The following is a 17,314-nucleotide window of genomic DNA, read 5'->3' on the forward strand; positions in this document are numbered from 1 at the left end:
GATCAGCCACGATGTGCGGAAGAAGCCAATCTGCTACTTTTGGGGTAATTTTCTCTTCCCAGTAACTCCTGTCAGAAGGAATTTACCTCTTCTTGTTGTTTGCCCTTCATTTAAAAAAAAAAACAAAAACCCTTAACTTCATTTTTAGAATCAATGCTGTGTATCCATTCCAAGGCAGAAGAGTGGTAACGGCTAGGCAATGGGGGTGAAGTGACTTGCCCAGGGTCACCCAGCTAGGAAGTGTCTGAGGCCAGATTTGAACCCAGGGTCGCCCGTCTCTGTCCATTGAGTCACTCATCTGCCTCTTGACCTTCATTTTAAAAAAAAGGAGTAATGATATCACATGGCAGCATTTGTGCACAATGACACAACAGTTGGCATATACTTCCCAGAACTCAAAGCTGGAAAGGCTCAGAGAGGTTGTCCAGCCCATCCCTCTCCCTGTACCGATAAGGCTCTCTGAGAGGTGGACTGACTTTACTGGAGGCTACAAAGGGAATCAGAGTGGAGCTAGGATGGAATCAGGTCAAGTTGGAGGTGGTATGAAATGCCTACTATGTGCCAGGCACACTGCTAAGCCCTAGGGACATAAAGAGCCAGAGAGCCTCGCTGCCCTTCAGGGTTTCTGACTCCAAATTCAGAATCTGTTTCACTGGACTGAAAAGTCCTCCAATAGACTCACAGAATGTACAAGTTGGAAGAGACCCTGGAGAGGATCTACTCGAACCCCATCAATTTCCTGAGGTCCAGAGAGGAAATTCCTGGAAGGCAGGGACTCTATCTTAGAGGTCTTGGTATTCCCCACAATACCCTGCACATGCTAAGAAATATTTATTAGTAGGTTGGCATATTGGACAGAACACTGGACTTGGCTTCCAGAAGACTTGGGTTCAATTCTCGCCTCAGAGACGTACCATGTGACCGTGGGGCAAGTCACTTGCACTTCCACTTCCTTCTCTGTAAAATGAGGAGGCTGGCCCGAGCCTTCCAGCTGGGAATCTGCGATGCCATTTGTTCTCTTCGGATTTACACATTTTGTGTCCCAGAATAAAATGTAAATTCCTTGAGAGCAGCCACTGTTCCATTTTCATCTTCGTATCCCAGCACCTGGAAGAGCACCTGGCATGGAAGAGGGGGTCTGGGCCTGCCAAGGCCAGCTCTCCCTCTAGCCACTGTCCTGAAACGCCTCTGCCTGGCGCAGGGGGAGGAGACCCTCTGGGTTTGTCGATTTCCTGGGTTGAATCCCACTCTCGGTTTTTATGGGCAGCCCCAGGCAAGTTACCTCAGACTCTCTGGGCTTCTGGTTCCTCATCTGTAAAATGGGAGCGCGATTCCCTGGCAAGCCTGCCTCACCAGGTGATTCTGAAGTTTACCGAGATAACGTAGGGCGAGCACTTTCCAACAAGTCCAGCTGTTACATGGGAATCTATTTAATATATGTTCTAGCCTCCTAAGTCCTATAGAAGTGTGTACATATATTTACACGCCCAGAATATACCCATTAAACATATATTCACATAAGCCCTCACCTTCTGTCTTAGAATCAATACTGTGTGTTGGCTCCAAGGCAGAAGAGTGGTCAGGGCTAGGCAATGGGGGTCAAGTGACTTGCCCTGGGAAGTGTCTGAGGCCAGATTGGAACCCAGGACCTCCCATCTCTAGGGCTGGCTCTCCATCCACTGAGCCACCCAGCTGCCCCCCACATGCATACTTAGAGTATGTGTTTAGTAACTCAATTTCAGTACTGCTGGCACATCTAGCTATGCCGACAGCTGCCACCACCAGCAGATCCTTCTCCTTCCCCAACACTCACACACATAAATAACATGGCGCCTTTTGTAGCCTTCATGATATTCTTGCCTGTTGAAAATGACATTCTTTTTTAAAAATATTTTATTTGATCATTTCCAAGCATTATTCATTAGAGACAAAGATCATTTTCTTTTCCTCCCCCCCACCCCCCATAGCCGACGCGTGATTCCAATTCCACTGGGTATCACATGTGTTCTTGACTTGAACCCATTGCCATGTTGTTAGTAGAAAATGACATTCTTAAAGCAACTTGTAAGTAAATAATCACTGGGGAATTAGACAATACAGGATGGTGTACTATATCAATTCTCAGCAGGAGTTACTATCCACGTGCTGCCTCATTTCCATTAGTATTGAAGAGAGCTGGGCACAGCCAGGTCTGGAGATGAGAGGTCCTGGGTTCAAATTTGACCTCAGACACTTCCTAGCTGTGTGACCTTGGCCAATTCACTTCACCCCCATTGCCTAGTCCTTGCCACTCTTCTGTCTTGGAACCAATACACAGTATTGATTCTAAGATGGAAGGTGAGGGTTAAAAAAGGAGAGAGAGAGGAGAAGGGGAGAGAGACAGAGAAAGAGAGACAGAGAAAGAGAGAGACAGATGGAATCAAGAATCCACCAGTGAAAGCAAATGTTGGAAGCACTCTATACCACCTCATTTGCTGAGCAACTACAAGCTCCAAAGCTTACCCAAAACATACAAATCAACACTTTGGATCATGTTACTTTGTCCTCAATAAACTCCAGGGCCTCTCTCTTGCCTCCAGAATCAAATGTAAATTCCTCTCGTAGGTATGAGATTCATCTTTCAGAGTTCAAATCTGGACTCAGACACTAGTTGTGTGACCCTAGGTAAGTCACTTAACCTATTTACCTCAGTTTCTGCATCTCTAAGATGAGCTGAAGAAGGAAATGGCAAAACATTCCAGTATCTTTGCCAAGGAAACCCCAAATGGGGTCATGAAGAGTCAGACATGACTGAAAATGAGTGAACAATAAGAGCACAGGCATTTACAGCCCTTCCAGACCTGGCCCTCCACATACCCAGCTTCTAGTCTTACTGACTGCTGTTCCCCTCCATGGACACACCGGCCATCTTGCTCATTCTCATACAGAGCACTCCTCCATGTCCCACTTCTATGCCTTCCAGCTAATTGTTAGCCATGCTTGGAATGAATGCATACCCTCCTCATCTCCTTATTTTTCATTCAAGGCTCAGCTCCAGCTCTAGCACCACCTTAGGCTGAGCTCCTTCCTGGTCCCCTTCTGCTACTTCCTTCCCATCTCAGTCAACTTCAGTCAACTTGACATCTATTTTGGAGATGAGTGTGTTCTCAAACATGCGTAGTGTCTTCCTTGGATAGAGTGTGAACTCCTTGAAGACAAGGGCTGCTTTCACCCTTGTCCTTGTATTCTATACTCCTAGTGTTTTAGCAAGGTGTCTGGCACATAGTAGGTCCTTAAAAAATGCTTATTGATCGATTGGGTTCTCTTCAAGCTCACTGAAGCAAAACCACATCTGAAATTGGAGCAGGAACATACTTCCCCATTGCCTCCTCATCCTTCCCTGCCATCCCTCAAATGCCGGGTCCTTTCTGACAGGAAGTCCTTTGAGGCCAGACAGGTCTCACTACCTCCCTTTGTGTTGTGGACTCCAGGACACTTAACTCAGGGAACTGCAGAGTGCGTCTGGGCCACCGAGGAAATGCCTAAAATAGGCTCTAGCGCTCTTCTCAGAAGTCAAACCACAAGACAGTCAAGTTGCTGCTTTCAAAAAGATATGACTTGATGGCCCAATTGGCAACTGGAATCTTGGTATGTATTACAACCTGGCTATTGAGTTGCAAAATAGATCTATTAGTTAGCTACTGAGGCAGAGGTTCTTTCCCATCAGTAAATTTGCCCCCAAAGGTATAAGATGCTTTTAAGGTCCTCAACTGTTGCCACGTTGCAAAGTTCAGTAGGTTATCCTGTGCAGCATGACCCAGTTAGTTATGTGTCCACAGATAGTGTCCACTTCGTGGCTGCTTGACTTTAAAGTGACCCGAGGTGGTTTTTGTTGTGTTGCTTGTTTTTTAATGGCGTCCATTTTTTTTTAATGCTAAAAAAAAAAAATCCACAACAGAGAAAGCTATAACTAGGACATGGCAATTTGAGCTGTGTCCCATGAAGCAGATAGATAGGGTTTTTTCTTCCTGCGCTTCATGATCCTCAAGCAGATGGGACTTCCTAGTGCAATAGCTCCTGTTTTCTTTCCCAGGGTCACAAGCCAGGGGCCAGTAGGCTTCCATTACCCTGGCTACCTTCTTTCACCCTCTGGCCTCCATTACAAATTCAGTTGGGGAAAAGGGCAGCTGAGCACAATAGATGGAGTATGGCAGAGAACTTAAAGGCAATCTAATCTCAATTTAAAATATAAAATAAAACCCTTATCTTCCAACTTAGAAATACTGTGTATTGGTTCTAAGAGTGGTAATGGCTAAGCAATGGGGGTTAAGTGACTTGCCTAGAGTCACACAGCTAGAAAGAGTCTGAGGCCAGATTTGAACCCAGGATCTTTTGATCCTAGCTAGCTACCTAACTGCCCCCAATCTCTGTTTTACAGGAGAAAAAATCAAGGTCTGGGGAGCTTACGGTAACACAGCACTGGAACTCAGGTCCTCTGGCTCATTCATTCCACTGCACTACATTGAATATTTTTTACCTATTATTGCACATGATGTAACATGTCAATAACATATCCTATATAATACATGTTGTGCATTTCTATGTGTATGTGTGCATGTATCCTGGTCGATACAAGGACTGCCCAAGAGCAGGAAATTTGCTGTCAGTCTGTCAGTGCCTCTAAGACTCCCCACCCTGTGTTGGATGCGAGTGTGCTTTGGGAATGGATGTTGTGACACCCTCTGCTGGAGAAGAAAACCTGCTGCTGGCAGTCTCCAGCCAGCCTTCACACCACCACCGGCGTCCGAGCCCAGTTTGCCCCCTTGCAGCAATCTCGCAGCTAGGGCTCCCACGGTTGGGATGCAGGCTCCCCTCACCATCCTCAGGGGCTCCGGACTCCTGCGGTAGTCTATCTATCCCCAGGAACCCTGAATCACTTTGGCTTTTGTCATTAAAGTTTTCAACGACCTGAGAGGGACTCCTGTCCTCCGTGGATCATCCTGATTAGAAAACTGTCATGCACAGAAAGCAGCGGCCCGCCTCTATCGATCGCGAACTCCTTAGCTCGCTAGATCAATTTTTCCTCTTCCCTGAGACCTGCTGACCAGCGCCTGAGCAGCAGCCAGCCTGGGTTCAGGTACTCACTCAGGGCAGGTAGAAGTGTGCACAGGAGCTCGAAGAAGCCTCGGCAAGGGGCCTCTAATCGGGAACTCGCCCCCCCCCCCCCACACACACACACACCACTTGTAAAACAGCAAAGAGTGAGCAGCTGGCTCGCCTTTAAGCGGTAAGAACAAGAGAAAACCCCCTCCATTCTTTCCGCCTAAGACGTGCCCCAGGAACGCACAAGTCTCCTTTAACTGCGCCTACCCTGTGCTAATTTCTGAAACAAACAAAGAAAATCCAGGAGGCGAAGAAAGGGGGTTCGCTCTCCTTTGGCTTCTGAGCCCTGCAAGGTAGGGGCGCTGGTCCTCCCCAGCCTGCCTCCCCTGGAGGCGTCGCCCCCACCCACTTAGGCGGCCGAAGTCCGAGTGCCCTTTCCCCTCCGCTCTCCGCGGCTCCCGGCGTCTCAGGAGCCCGGGCGAGCTTTGCTTCGCTGCCCAACGACGCTCCCGCTTCCTTTCCCACGTCTGCCCCGGGCAGCAGAGGAGCGATGCCTCTGCTCTGGGAAATAAGAAGCAGCCGCCGCCCCCCCCCAAACAAGTGGCACGCCCGCCAAAAGGCAGGCGAGCGCCGCTCCAGGGACTGGGGCGCCCGCAGCCGAGGACCGGGAGTGAGCCTGCTGCTGGGAAGGATGGGGAAGGGGGACGCGAGGCCAGCCGACCCCCACGCTCGGGCGGATGGCGGGCAACTCACTACTCACTCACCCGAGGAAACCGAGGAGCCCGACAAGCTGGAGTTGCTGGACGCTGCCATCATCCCCCGCTTTCTCTCCTCCCCGGCCGCCCCTCTTTAGCTTCTGAGCCAGATGTGGGCGCCGCAGCCACTGCTGCTGTCCGGGCGCCGCCGCCGCTGCTGCCGCCGCCGCCGCTGCCCCCAGCCCATGGCAAAGTCCCGGGGACGCAGAGCGCGAAGCGGCCGCCTACTCCCAGCCTCCCTAGCCAGCCAGCCAGCCAGCCAGCCAGCCCAGCGCTTCGTCCCCCCCCCCCCCCCCTCCGGGACGGGGCTGCACTTCCTGCTCCGCCAGATGACGCGCGGCCAACGCCGCTATTTAAGTGCGCTTTCCTGCCCTCGCAGCTCCGCTCCGCACGGCTCTGGGCGGCCCGCCGGAGGTGCCAGCGGAGCCGAGCGGAGCCAAGCAGAGTCGGGAGCCGGGCAGCCAGGCGAGCAGCGCAGCCTGGGTTCCGGCCTCAGCCCGGGTTCTGCTTTAGTTTCTCCAGAGCTTGGTCCCAAGCTCGAGGGGAGCGTCCCCCCGCCCCCACTATCTCCTCCGCAGCTCCGGGCAGCCCCAGCAGGAGGAGGTGTCACTCCACGCACACACACACCAGACCCTGACAGACAGACAGACACGAGGCGCAGCCCCCCTCCCTCCCCTCGTCCCGCCTCCCCCACTCCACGCGCCCACACAAAGGAACCGGGAAGGCGCGGCGGCGGCGGCGGCGGCGGCAGCAGCTGCTCGCTAGACAGCTCTCCCGGTTGCAGCCCGAGGCGGCGCTGGCTCGGCTGGATAGGCTGGGCCCGAGGGAGCGGAGCCGGGAGTGAGCCCGCCGGGCCAAGCCTTCGGCACTCCGGGGCCCCGGGCAGGGCAACGCCTGTGCCAGAAGCGACTTGGGGTCGGGGGTGGGGGTGGGGGTGGGGGTGGCTGGCGTTACCGAGGGAGGTGCCGCCGGGGCCAGGGGCCAGAGTCCAGCGAGGCAAACGGGCGCTAGGCTGCCCAGAGTTCTTTGCCCCCCCTGGAGGCTGGCCACCGGGTCTCAGCCCTGCCAGAGCGGGGCTTCCCCGGGTCGGTCAGACCCAGGACAGCGCTCTAAAGGGGGGCTCCAGGCGCCGCCGCCTGCGCCCTGACCCCGAAGCCGGGACAGGACCTACCTAACCCGCCCTTCCAAAACCCGGGCTCTTTTCCTGGTGGTGCCATGTCTCCCTTGGGCAGTTAAGTCCACTGAGCCCTGGGGCTCCGCATCCTGATTTTAATCGAACGACCTAGAACGCCCAGGCTTATAGAGGGGGTCACCTTTGGGGGTGAGGAATGCGGTTATCATTTATTTTTAAGCCAAGTTTGCACACCCAGAGTAAGAACCCCAGGTTTCAAGAGAGGCGCTAATGCCGGCAGCCACCAGTTACCCAAAGCCCAGCCAGACCCAGGTCAGGCGGGTTCAAGGACGAGCGCAGCTTCCCCGGATCTCCTCAGGCCGGATATTCTGGGTCGGGCAGTCTAGACCACGACCACCCATGCGTCTGATCTGGGGCAACGTTCTACAGGGAGGCTTTCATGTGGTGGGGCCGCCCCAGAAGCCTTCTGCCTGGGGAGAAGAGAGCAGAGGCAGAGGACAAGGCAGAAAGGGGCGCGAAGGCGCGAGGGCTATCTGCCTTGGGAGCTCTCCCGTGTCCTGACCCTCCCCTCCCACACCCCCGACCTAGTCCTCGATTGGCCTTGGCCAGTAACCGCTGCTGGTGGCCAGCCGGGCTGAGGAGCCCAGGCCTGGAATAATCCCCTCCCCCGCCCCCCCCCCCAACCTGTGACTGGAACCCTTTGGGAGGCTGGATTTCTAAGCAGCCCCACGAACCAAACAAAAGCCCGACGTCTTAGGGGGCGGGAGCTGGGCTGGAGGGGGGGGGCGGGGAGGGGGCCTGCCGCACCTTAAATACACCCTTTGGCTAAGTAAGATTTAGCCGCAGGCCAGCGGGTGTCCTTGCTGGGTGGGGACCTGCGGAGGTGGGAGAGAGAAGGGCTGCGCCATTCCTCGTATTTAAAGCGAATCAATTTCCCTGGAAGGAATATCTGCCGCCTCTAAAAACCCAAACCTATTTCATGCTCCCAGCAGGGCAACCTGTTCATTTAGACCAAAAGCCGAGGCAAAACTGTGAAATGTGAACAGAAATGTTTAGATCAAAGGCAAGTAAACATTAAAGGAGTGGATGCAGCCTCGTTAGAGCCAAGCGCAAAGGGGGACGCCGGGCTCGGTCCATTTTGTAAAAGCCCCGTTAGAGGGACGCAGTTAATGGACAAATTAGCTGAGACGCAGGAACACTAACCGAGTCCTGCCAGCTTCCAGGCTCTGGCAACGCTTCACAGACCGCGTGTGCAGAAGAATGCTAACGAATAGGGCCGATTTCAGCGCACTCTTGTCTGCCAGAGCGTGCCTTTCATTTCACTGGGTCTGATTTAACAACTGGGCTTGGAACTGGAACCCAGCTCTGGGTGGGCAGAAGGGCAGCTGGTGTAACAGAGCATTGTCTATCTAGAGGCAATACGGAGGCAGCTGGGTGTCATATAGGGGTAGAAACTAGGCCTCCAGTTAGAAAGGCCTGAGTTCAGATCCTTCCCTGTGGCAAGGTGATAACCTCCTTTCTTAATAATAACCTTTCTTATATATAATATTATAATATAATTATAATAACTTTTCTTAATCTGAGAAATGGGAAGGGAAGGGGAAAGAGTCGTGCTTCCCTCCTGGGAAAGCTTATTTTTACAAGAACTGGATCCCCCACTCTGTGTCTCATGAACTGACCTCTCTCACTTTCCCAGAGGAAACTCAGGTTTCCTCATCTGCAGAATGGAGTGGTTGATTCCTTTTAGGAGAAAGGTGAATCACCCACGTGAAATGTTCATACCATTCATCAGCAAGCATTCATTTTTGTTTTATTGTATTTTTATTTATTTTTGTTAAACACTTTGCAGTTATGTTTCTTTTTTATTTAACATTCATTTTTTAAAAATTGGGTTCCAAATTCTCTTTCCCTCCAGCCCCTTCCCCTCCTAAAGTGTTAAGTGATTTAATCTGTAGCCAACGGGTGTCTGAACTTGAACTCAGCTCATCCCAGTTCTGTGATTCTAAGGTCTATTTTCCATCTACACATCAGATCTCTCTTGAGAAGGGATAGTAATGTATTTTAAAGCATCGATAAAATATGTAAACATAATGTCAGTGGATCCAAGATCTCATCAGTGTATTCCCCACAGATTGCAACCCAGTCACACCTGCCCCTTCTATTGTCGACATGGAATCTAGAAACCCCAAACTTGTGCCCTAGTAAGATCTGATGAACCCCAAGTTTTAGGACTAGCTCGTAAATTGGAGATTCCAAAGCTTGTTCCTGAGAGAATCCACCCAGAGGGGAATCTCAGATTAGCAGTTTCAGACTGAATAATGGACCCTAAAGTAAATGACAATCCCAGTTAGGTGGGGCTAAACAGAAACTGAGTGACTCTTTTTGCCTTAGAAGCTTCCCATTGTACCACCTACTCCTTTCGGGATCAAACTCTGGACCTTCAGTTTACAAGACTGATGTTCTGCCTTCAGCTTGGACTTGGCCCCACCTAACTAGGATTGTCATTTACTTTAGGGTCCATTATTCAGTCTAAAACTGCTAATCTGAGATTCCCCTCAGGGTGGATTCTCACAGGAACTGGGAACAAAGACAAGCTTTGGGGTCTCCAACTTACAAGCTAGTCCTAAAACTTGGGGTTCATCAGATCTTACTAGGGCACAAGTTTGGGGTTTCTAGATTCCATGTCGACACTCTAGGAAACTCTTGTCCATGGTGAGTTCTATCATAAAGAGACCCATAGTGACCCCCCCCAACATACCTTTCCTCATTTCTTTCTTGATATATCGAGGCTGCCAAAGTCACAAATAGGCTGACCAATAATCATTCCTGCCTCTTAATTGCAGATCAGCCTATCTTTTCTTCCCACAGATGGCATATGTTATTCCATTTCTCTTAATAATTCCTTCATCTCTTTTGTCCCTCTCCATTGACTTATAGCATAGCCATCCTCATTTTTGATTTTTTTTGGAGGCTGCAATGTTCCATGCCTCACAGCCAGACCTTACTGGAGAAATATTGGTGTCTAAAAGATGGGTGGGATTTGTTTGGGGGGATAGTGTGTGTGTTACGATTAAAATAAAATATCCATTTCCTAAACAATATACCTGGGAAAAACTAAGAGTATAAAGAATGCCGGGTTTCCTCACCTGGAAGTTCCCCTATTCAAATCAAATCAGAGTTCTAGTCTTTCTCCTTCTTCAGATGTTCCTGGCACTCCACTAGACCAAATGAAACAGCCCCTGCCCTCAAGGAGCTCACATTCTATTGGGAGAAATAATGTCCATACACATAAATATAGATACAAGATGCACACACTGAACAGGAACAAGGTAACTCCAGAAAAAGGAGCACTCACAGGTGGGGATACCTAGAAAGGCCTCCTTTAGAAACATCAACAGTATTTCTGGAAGCCCAAATTTGTCCCTGCCCTTGGGAACTTGCCTTAAGGGAAGTCCCAGACTGACCTTGTCTCAGACTCAACAATGGACCACTAAGCATCCATTGAGCATCCTGAAAGGGGTGATAGAAATGCTGAAAACCTCAATTACTCTTTTATCTTAGAAGTTTCTCCCATTGCATTTTAGGCCACTCCCAGCCTCTTTCCCATGCCTGCTTATAACTAGTCTCTGTGTGTTTTCTGTCCTTAATTCCTCAAAAGGTATAAGGTATATAAGACCCTAAGTTCTAGTGCTCTATGGAGAATCATCTTTGGTGTAGCATTCTCCCAGAGACACTAACCCCAGAGTCCCAGAGCTCTGTGTGGGGGCCGAATATTAAGGATTTGTCTCTTATCCCGATTAAAGATTTGGTTTTTCTGACCATTTTAGTGATTCTGTGTTTTCATTTTATTTTTATTATTATTTTGTAAAATTCTTATCTTCTATCTTAGAATCAATACTGTGTATTGGTTCCAAGGCAGAAGAGCGATAAGGGCTAGGCAATGGGGGTCAAGTGACTTGCCCAGGGTCACACAGCTGGGAAGTGTCTGAGGTCAAATTTGAACCTAGGACTTTCCATCTCTAGGCCTGGCTCTCAATCCACTGAGCTACCCAGCTGCCTCCAGTTCTGTGTTTTAAAAATTGACAGAAAGTATTGATTGAATTATCTCATTCTGCCTCAGTTGCTTCCTAACAGGGTAGCAAGTCACAACCACACTGAACTTTCTTCTGTAAAAGAAATATAATAATAGTATCTACCCCATATAATCAATGTAAGGTTATGAGGAAAATACTAAGTAAATGGTACCTTTCTTCCTCTTTCTCTTCTCTTCATCATCACTATTATAAATATTTGGTGATTCTCTGGAAAATCAGCTTCTTCATAAGGGACCATCTCTGTGCCTCAGGCTACAGAAGGAGTAGAGAAATGGAGGATCCCAGGTGCCTCTTTTTCTCTGACCAGAAAAGATGAAAAGGATAAAGAATCCAAGCCTAACCTTGGTTTGATGGTGTATGTTTTGGGTAGATGGGTAACTGCTGAGGATGTCTGGACTTCTTCCTCCCAAGCTGGACATCACCTGCTATTTTACTTGCTGTAACTGACTCTAGAGGGCGGGTTCTTCTGTTTATTCTAGTTTACTATTATTTTGAAGTTTAAAAGCTAATGTGGAAACAGGAGGGAAAAAAATGGCAATCTGGTGGTTGGATCAGTTCCCGCTAGAGAGAAGGAGCATTCTAGGCTTTGTGGCCATTCTTTACAAAGATCTGTCAGCAATGACAACAGATCCTTGGCTTCACCCACAGCAATGAAGCCAGGCATCTATAGGGCTGACAAGGTGCTTTACATACTTGAATGAGCACTTGGGATCCTCACAACAAACCTGGAAGATAGATGCCCACTGCTTCTCAATGAAGCCATTTTGAAATCTGCAGATTTCTCCAAGATAAAAGATGGGTGTGTTGGGAGTCAGTGCAGGCCAGTGGAAAGGATGCTCAATTTGGAATTAGGAGCCTGGGTTCCCAAATCCCAGTTCCTCTGCTGAATAATTGGGTGACTTTAGGAAGGTTCCTTTATCTGTAATTTCCTTTTCTATAGCCCATCTGGGTAGGGTGCACTACTTGGCCTCAGCTTTTCCAACTTCTACCGAGGGTTGCATAGCCAGTAGATTTCATGGGTAGGATTTGAAACTTGGGCTTCTTGACTCCCAGGCCAGGGCTCCATCCACCACAACCATTATAATAGCTGACATTTACAGAGCACTTTGTCTCATTTGGTCCTAATAGCCCTATGATGCAGGTACCATTAATAGTGCTATTTTACAGGTGTGAAACTGGAAGTGTTAAATGACTTGCCCAGGACCACACAGCTGGTAAGTACCAAAGCCAAGATTGATTTCCGAGTCCAGCCTGCTATCTACTGGAGACATCACCAAGCTCTTACACATAGGTTAGGCTAGGCAGGGAAGAAATCCTGCACCTCCTATCGATCTGCCCTTAAATGATCAACATCCACAGATTTTTTCCTACATGATATTTTTTGTGTTCCTTAATTTCAAGTGTTGTTGTATCCCCCACCCACCCATCCCCCCCAATCCCCCTCCACCCCACCCCCAAGGATAGACCGCTTCCCACCCCCGATTTAGAGCACTGATTCTGAAGAGAGTAATTGAATGCAAAATTAAGAAAGGCCATTGCCTCTGAAGTGGGCTGGTGGAAGAAGAGGCCTGATCAGCAGCCCCAGCTGCAGATCTATCTGGGTGGGCGGGGCCAGCCACAAGTTAAGGGTCTGCAATCTAGAGCCGGTTCCAGCAACCCTAGGATATAGAGAGGAACCAAGGGCTCTGCAGTGAAAATTCTCATTTCAATGGTAGCTATTGTGGAGCCCCCTAGTGGTAAAGAGAAACCCAGCAACAGGCACAGAGGTAAGTATAGAAGCTGTTTTCCACACTAGGTGAGATACCTGGAGAGCAGGGGAAGTTTTTACCTGCCTAGACCTTTCCGGAAGACAGAGGATTCCCCCTCCCCCTTTTTAGTGAGTTTGTGTATGGCTGATTTGTTCTCGTTGCAAATTATATTACATTTTTATTCATTCATTTGTGCCCCATGGACGATTTCTGACTTTTAAATCTATTTTGATGCTTCAAATGCCACCTTCTACCTGAGACCTTCCCTGATCTCAGGTGCCGGTGCTTCCTGCTTCCCTCCGAAAAACTGACCAAATCAAATCTACTTTGTACGTGTTTATTTTCTTTATTTGCATACGGCAAGCAAGCTAGCTCCCCTAAAGAATAGAAATTCCTACCAGGCAAAGGACGATTTCATTTTTGCTAGCTCAATAGAGCTGTGTGAAAAATGCTCTCAGTTACTAAGGTTGAGTGAAATGCAAGTGAAATCAACATTGAATTTCTACCTCATTCTCATCGGGTTAACAGAGGGGAAATGACAAATGCTGGAGGGTCTGCGGGGAAACAGGCACCTTAGTGTACTGATGGTGCAGGTGTAAGTTGGTTCAGTCGTCCTGGAGAGCAATTTGCAAGGATGCCCCAAAGTGACTAAACTGTGCATATAGACCCTTTGACTCAGCTATAGCACCACTAAACCAATAACCCAGAGAAATCCGACCAAGAAGAAAAGGATTTAAATGCACAAGCCCCAAACCGGAAAATAAGGAGGTGTCTTCCTATTGGGGAATGCCTAAACACATTGCCCTATGTGAATATGGTGGGATATTTTTGCGTCCTAGAAATTACCAAATGGACGATTTTAGAGGAAACTGGGAAGACCTCTAAGAACTGAAGCAGAGTTCATTAAACAGAACTAGGAGATCAATTTATATAATAATAATAATACTATCTTTGAGAAAAACAACTTTGAAAGACTACAGCTTCCTGATCAATACAATGATAAACCTCAGGTCCAAAATAAAGATGAGGGGGCAGCTGGGTAGCTCAGTGGATTGAGATCCAGGCCTAGAGAGGAGAGGTCCTGGGTTCAAATTTGGCCTCAGACCCTGAGCAAGTCACTTAACTCCCCTTACCACTCTTCTGCCTTGGAACCAATACACAGCATGGATTCCAAGACAGAAGGTAAGGGCTTAAAAAAAAAAGAATGAAGATGAAAAAGGGCATTCAACTCCCATCGGAAAGGTGAGAAATTTAAAATACTGAAGACATTTTCCTAAATGGCCACTGTAGAAATATGAATTGGTAGAGACTATGCATCTATGTACTGAGGACTTTTTTTTAATCTTAAAAAATTGGCTCAGTTGGGGCAGGGGAATAGTGAGAGAGATGATTAAAGCATGTAAAGAAGGATTGAGCTTGGATTGAATGTGGCATTTCTGAAAGTTTCTAAATGTGATTCATGACAGGATTTGGACAATCTTTGGAAAATAAATATAAAAATGTGGATTTGAAATTATTTTGGCTGACTAAAGTTTCCATGTTTGAAAAAAAAATCTGTCTTAATACCTGGCATTTAATAAATGCATAAATGCAGCTCATCAGTCTCACTCTCTGCCTCATTTAAATCCAATTTACTCAAGAGCAAAAAAAAATTCATAATAAATGCTTATTGATTGACTGATTGGTTGATATTTACGTGCTACCCTGGATGTATAATTGTAAACATCTGGAGATGAGAGGAAGGATGGCTTTGAGGGCTGTTCTTGACCATGATGACAATAATTTTTTTCCTGCTTATTCTTATGTATTTAATAGTATTGTATTTATAATATATATTGTATTATATCTATGTACGTATACATATATGTATACATATATGTAATTATATATAATAATATATAATATATATAATGTATTTAATAGTATTGAGCTCTTCAAGATGTCTTTTTTTCTCCACAAAGACTAAACTGTGATTCATTTGATCTTATTCCCCCCCACTCCACCCCCAGAACAGCAACTGGTTGTACTATTGCTTTACTATTGTTATAAAATGTGATACATCCTCGATCTTTGCCTCTTGCATAGATTTTCATTATTATCTGTCTCCCCTGATGTATGTGTTTACTAAAACTGAAGCTCACCACCTGATCCTGCCCCTTTAATATATTTTTCCCTTTAGTCTCAGATGTTTTCATTGCCCCCATTCCACAACACAACCCTCTCAGCAGTGTCCCTCCCTGAGAGAATATGTGAATTTAGCACCCCTAGCCTGAGGCTCAGTATTTGTTGGTAACTGGGGATTACTGACTGGGTCAAGGATAAGGCTAGCTTTCATGAGACTAAGTATATGGTTATCCAAATAGCATGATTTGAAAGAATGAAAAGTCCTCACTGATAATCGCTTCTAAGCCTTCCCCCACCCTCAGCTTCCGGAATTCTTGAATTAGAGTTTCATTTCTTTGGCTTAAGTCCAAAAGAAACTTCATCACTGCGTAAAATGAAAATACTCTGAAGCAATGATGATAATGATGATAATAATGACAACAGCAAAGACTCCTCATGCTTATATAGCATTTTAATGTTTATTAAGGATTTCCTTCACTTCAAGACCTTTGAGATAGATAGGACAAATGCCTTTATACTTTAAAAATAAATCACTTCTATACATCAATTATAGTTGCTTCTAGGTGTAGTTTGGGCCTTGGAGATGAAAAAGAAGAGAAAGAAAGAAAGAAAGAAAGAAAGAAAGAAAGAAAGAAAGAAAGAAAGAAAGAAAGAAAGAAAGAAAGAAAGAAAGAAAGAAAGAAAGAAAGAAAGAAAGAAAGAAAGAAAGAAAGAAAGAAAGAGAGAGAGAGAGAGAGAGAAAGAAAGAAAGAAAGAGAGAGAGAGAGAAAGAAAGAAAGAGAGAGAAAGAGAGAGAGAGAGAAAGAAAGAAAGAAAGAAAGAAAGAAAGAAAGAGGGAGAGAAAGAAAGAGAGAAAGAAAGAGAGAGAGAAAGAGAGAAAGAAAGAGAGATAAAGATTCTTCAAAGAGGGTTTTCTTTCTTTCCTTCTTTCTTTCTTTGAAGAAATTTTTGAAGAAAATTTTTTAAAGAATTTATTAACAAACATGAATACAAATCACCAGAAAAAGAAGGTAGGAATCCATCACCTGGAAGAAACTATGGATCTTTTAAAGTAACAATGTTTAATTAAGATATAAGTTGATATAGTAAAAATTATACGTCATCTATGCCCAGGTAGGGAAGGAAAGAGAGAATGAAGATGGGCAGTGGGGAGAGGACTTGCCCCTGAAGTGGAAAGACAGCATCAGGACTAGAGACAAACTAAGCATTTGGGTTCAAATTCTACATTTTCTACTTAGAGCTTGGATGTCCTTTACCTCACTGAATCACAGTATCCTCTTCTGGAAAATGAGGGCTTAGCTAGATGACCCGGAAGTCCAGGATTTTTAGCCTGAGATTCATGACCTTAATTTTTTTAACAATTGTATTTCAGTCTAATTGATTCCTTTTGTAATTTTATATATGTCGTGCATTCAGAAAAATTCTTCTGAGAATGTGGTCCAAAAAGCTCCCAAAGGAGTTCAAGGCACAAATATGATTAAGAACCCCTTCTCTAAGTTCACTTTGAACTTTGAAACTGTGGTCATTCTCGTGACTCTGTGATTACTTCATTATTATTTTGCCCATCTTTACCAGGCTCTAAGTAAGGAAAAGAACCTTACCATATCCCATTAAGTCCCAGACCTGCTATTGAGATTCTGGAGAGTTCTGAGTTACCTAATAATACATGTTTAAGGGACAATTGAAAATAATAGTTTTCACATTTGAGTCCATTTTGATCTTTTTTTTAAGTCTTTCTTGAATTACACAAAAGATTTCTTCAACTCATGAAAAAACAAGGAAGAAGGCCTAAAACTCAGAGGTTTCACCTCAAACCCCAAAAAGTAGCAAAGAAGACAAGTGATAGAAAGTCAGTACTGAAGAGGCTATGGAGAGATGGGATCATTAAAACACAGTTGCTGGAATCATGAATTAATCCACCATTCTGGAAAATAACTTGAACTTAAGCTTTTAAGGAAGTGCCTAAAATTTCCCTACATTTAACTTAGAGATTCCATGAGCAGACATGTATCTTGAAGGAGATAAAAAAAAGAGAGAGAGAGAAAGAGAACCCATATTTAGCCACATAGTCATAGTAACCAGCTGTGTAGTAGTGATGAACAGGAGACAAAGTAGATGCCCATAAGCTGGAGAAGGGCATAAACACCCATGTTGGTGAACCTATGGCACATGTGCCAGAGGGGGCTGCTCCCTTCCTCCTCTCTACGTGTGCTGAGGACATTTCTCACTATCATCTGTCCCTTTGCCCAGCAGCCCAATGGGAGCACTTCCTTCCTCCCCTGTCTCAGATAAGGCAGAGGGTTCACATGCTGTGTGAGGGTTGCAGTTTGGGCACTCGGTTTCTAAGGTCTCTAAAAGGTTCACCATCACTGACTTAAA

General features: G+C 46.5%; 1 protein-coding gene across 1 annotated transcript in view; it reads right to left on the reverse strand.

The window, feature by feature from the left end:
* CHN2 (chimerin 2) overlaps positions 1 to 6,479 on the reverse strand; it is a 311,920-nt gene extending 305,441 nt beyond the window's left edge. Inside the window, exon 1 of the mRNA XM_007505262.3 lies at positions 5,847 to 6,479. Coding sequence (XP_007505324.1) covers positions 5,847 to 5,898 — 52 coding nt within the window. The 5' untranslated portion in view covers positions 5,899 to 6,479. The remainder of the gene's footprint in view (positions 1 to 5,846) is intronic.
* Between the last annotated feature and the right edge of the window lie 10,835 nt (positions 6,480 to 17,314).

Source organism: Monodelphis domestica, chromosome 5 (assembly GCF_027887165.1).
Source record: "Monodelphis domestica isolate mMonDom1 chromosome 5, mMonDom1.pri, whole genome shotgun sequence".
Classification (NCBI taxonomy): Eukaryota; Metazoa; Chordata; class Mammalia; order Didelphimorphia; family Didelphidae; genus Monodelphis; species Monodelphis domestica.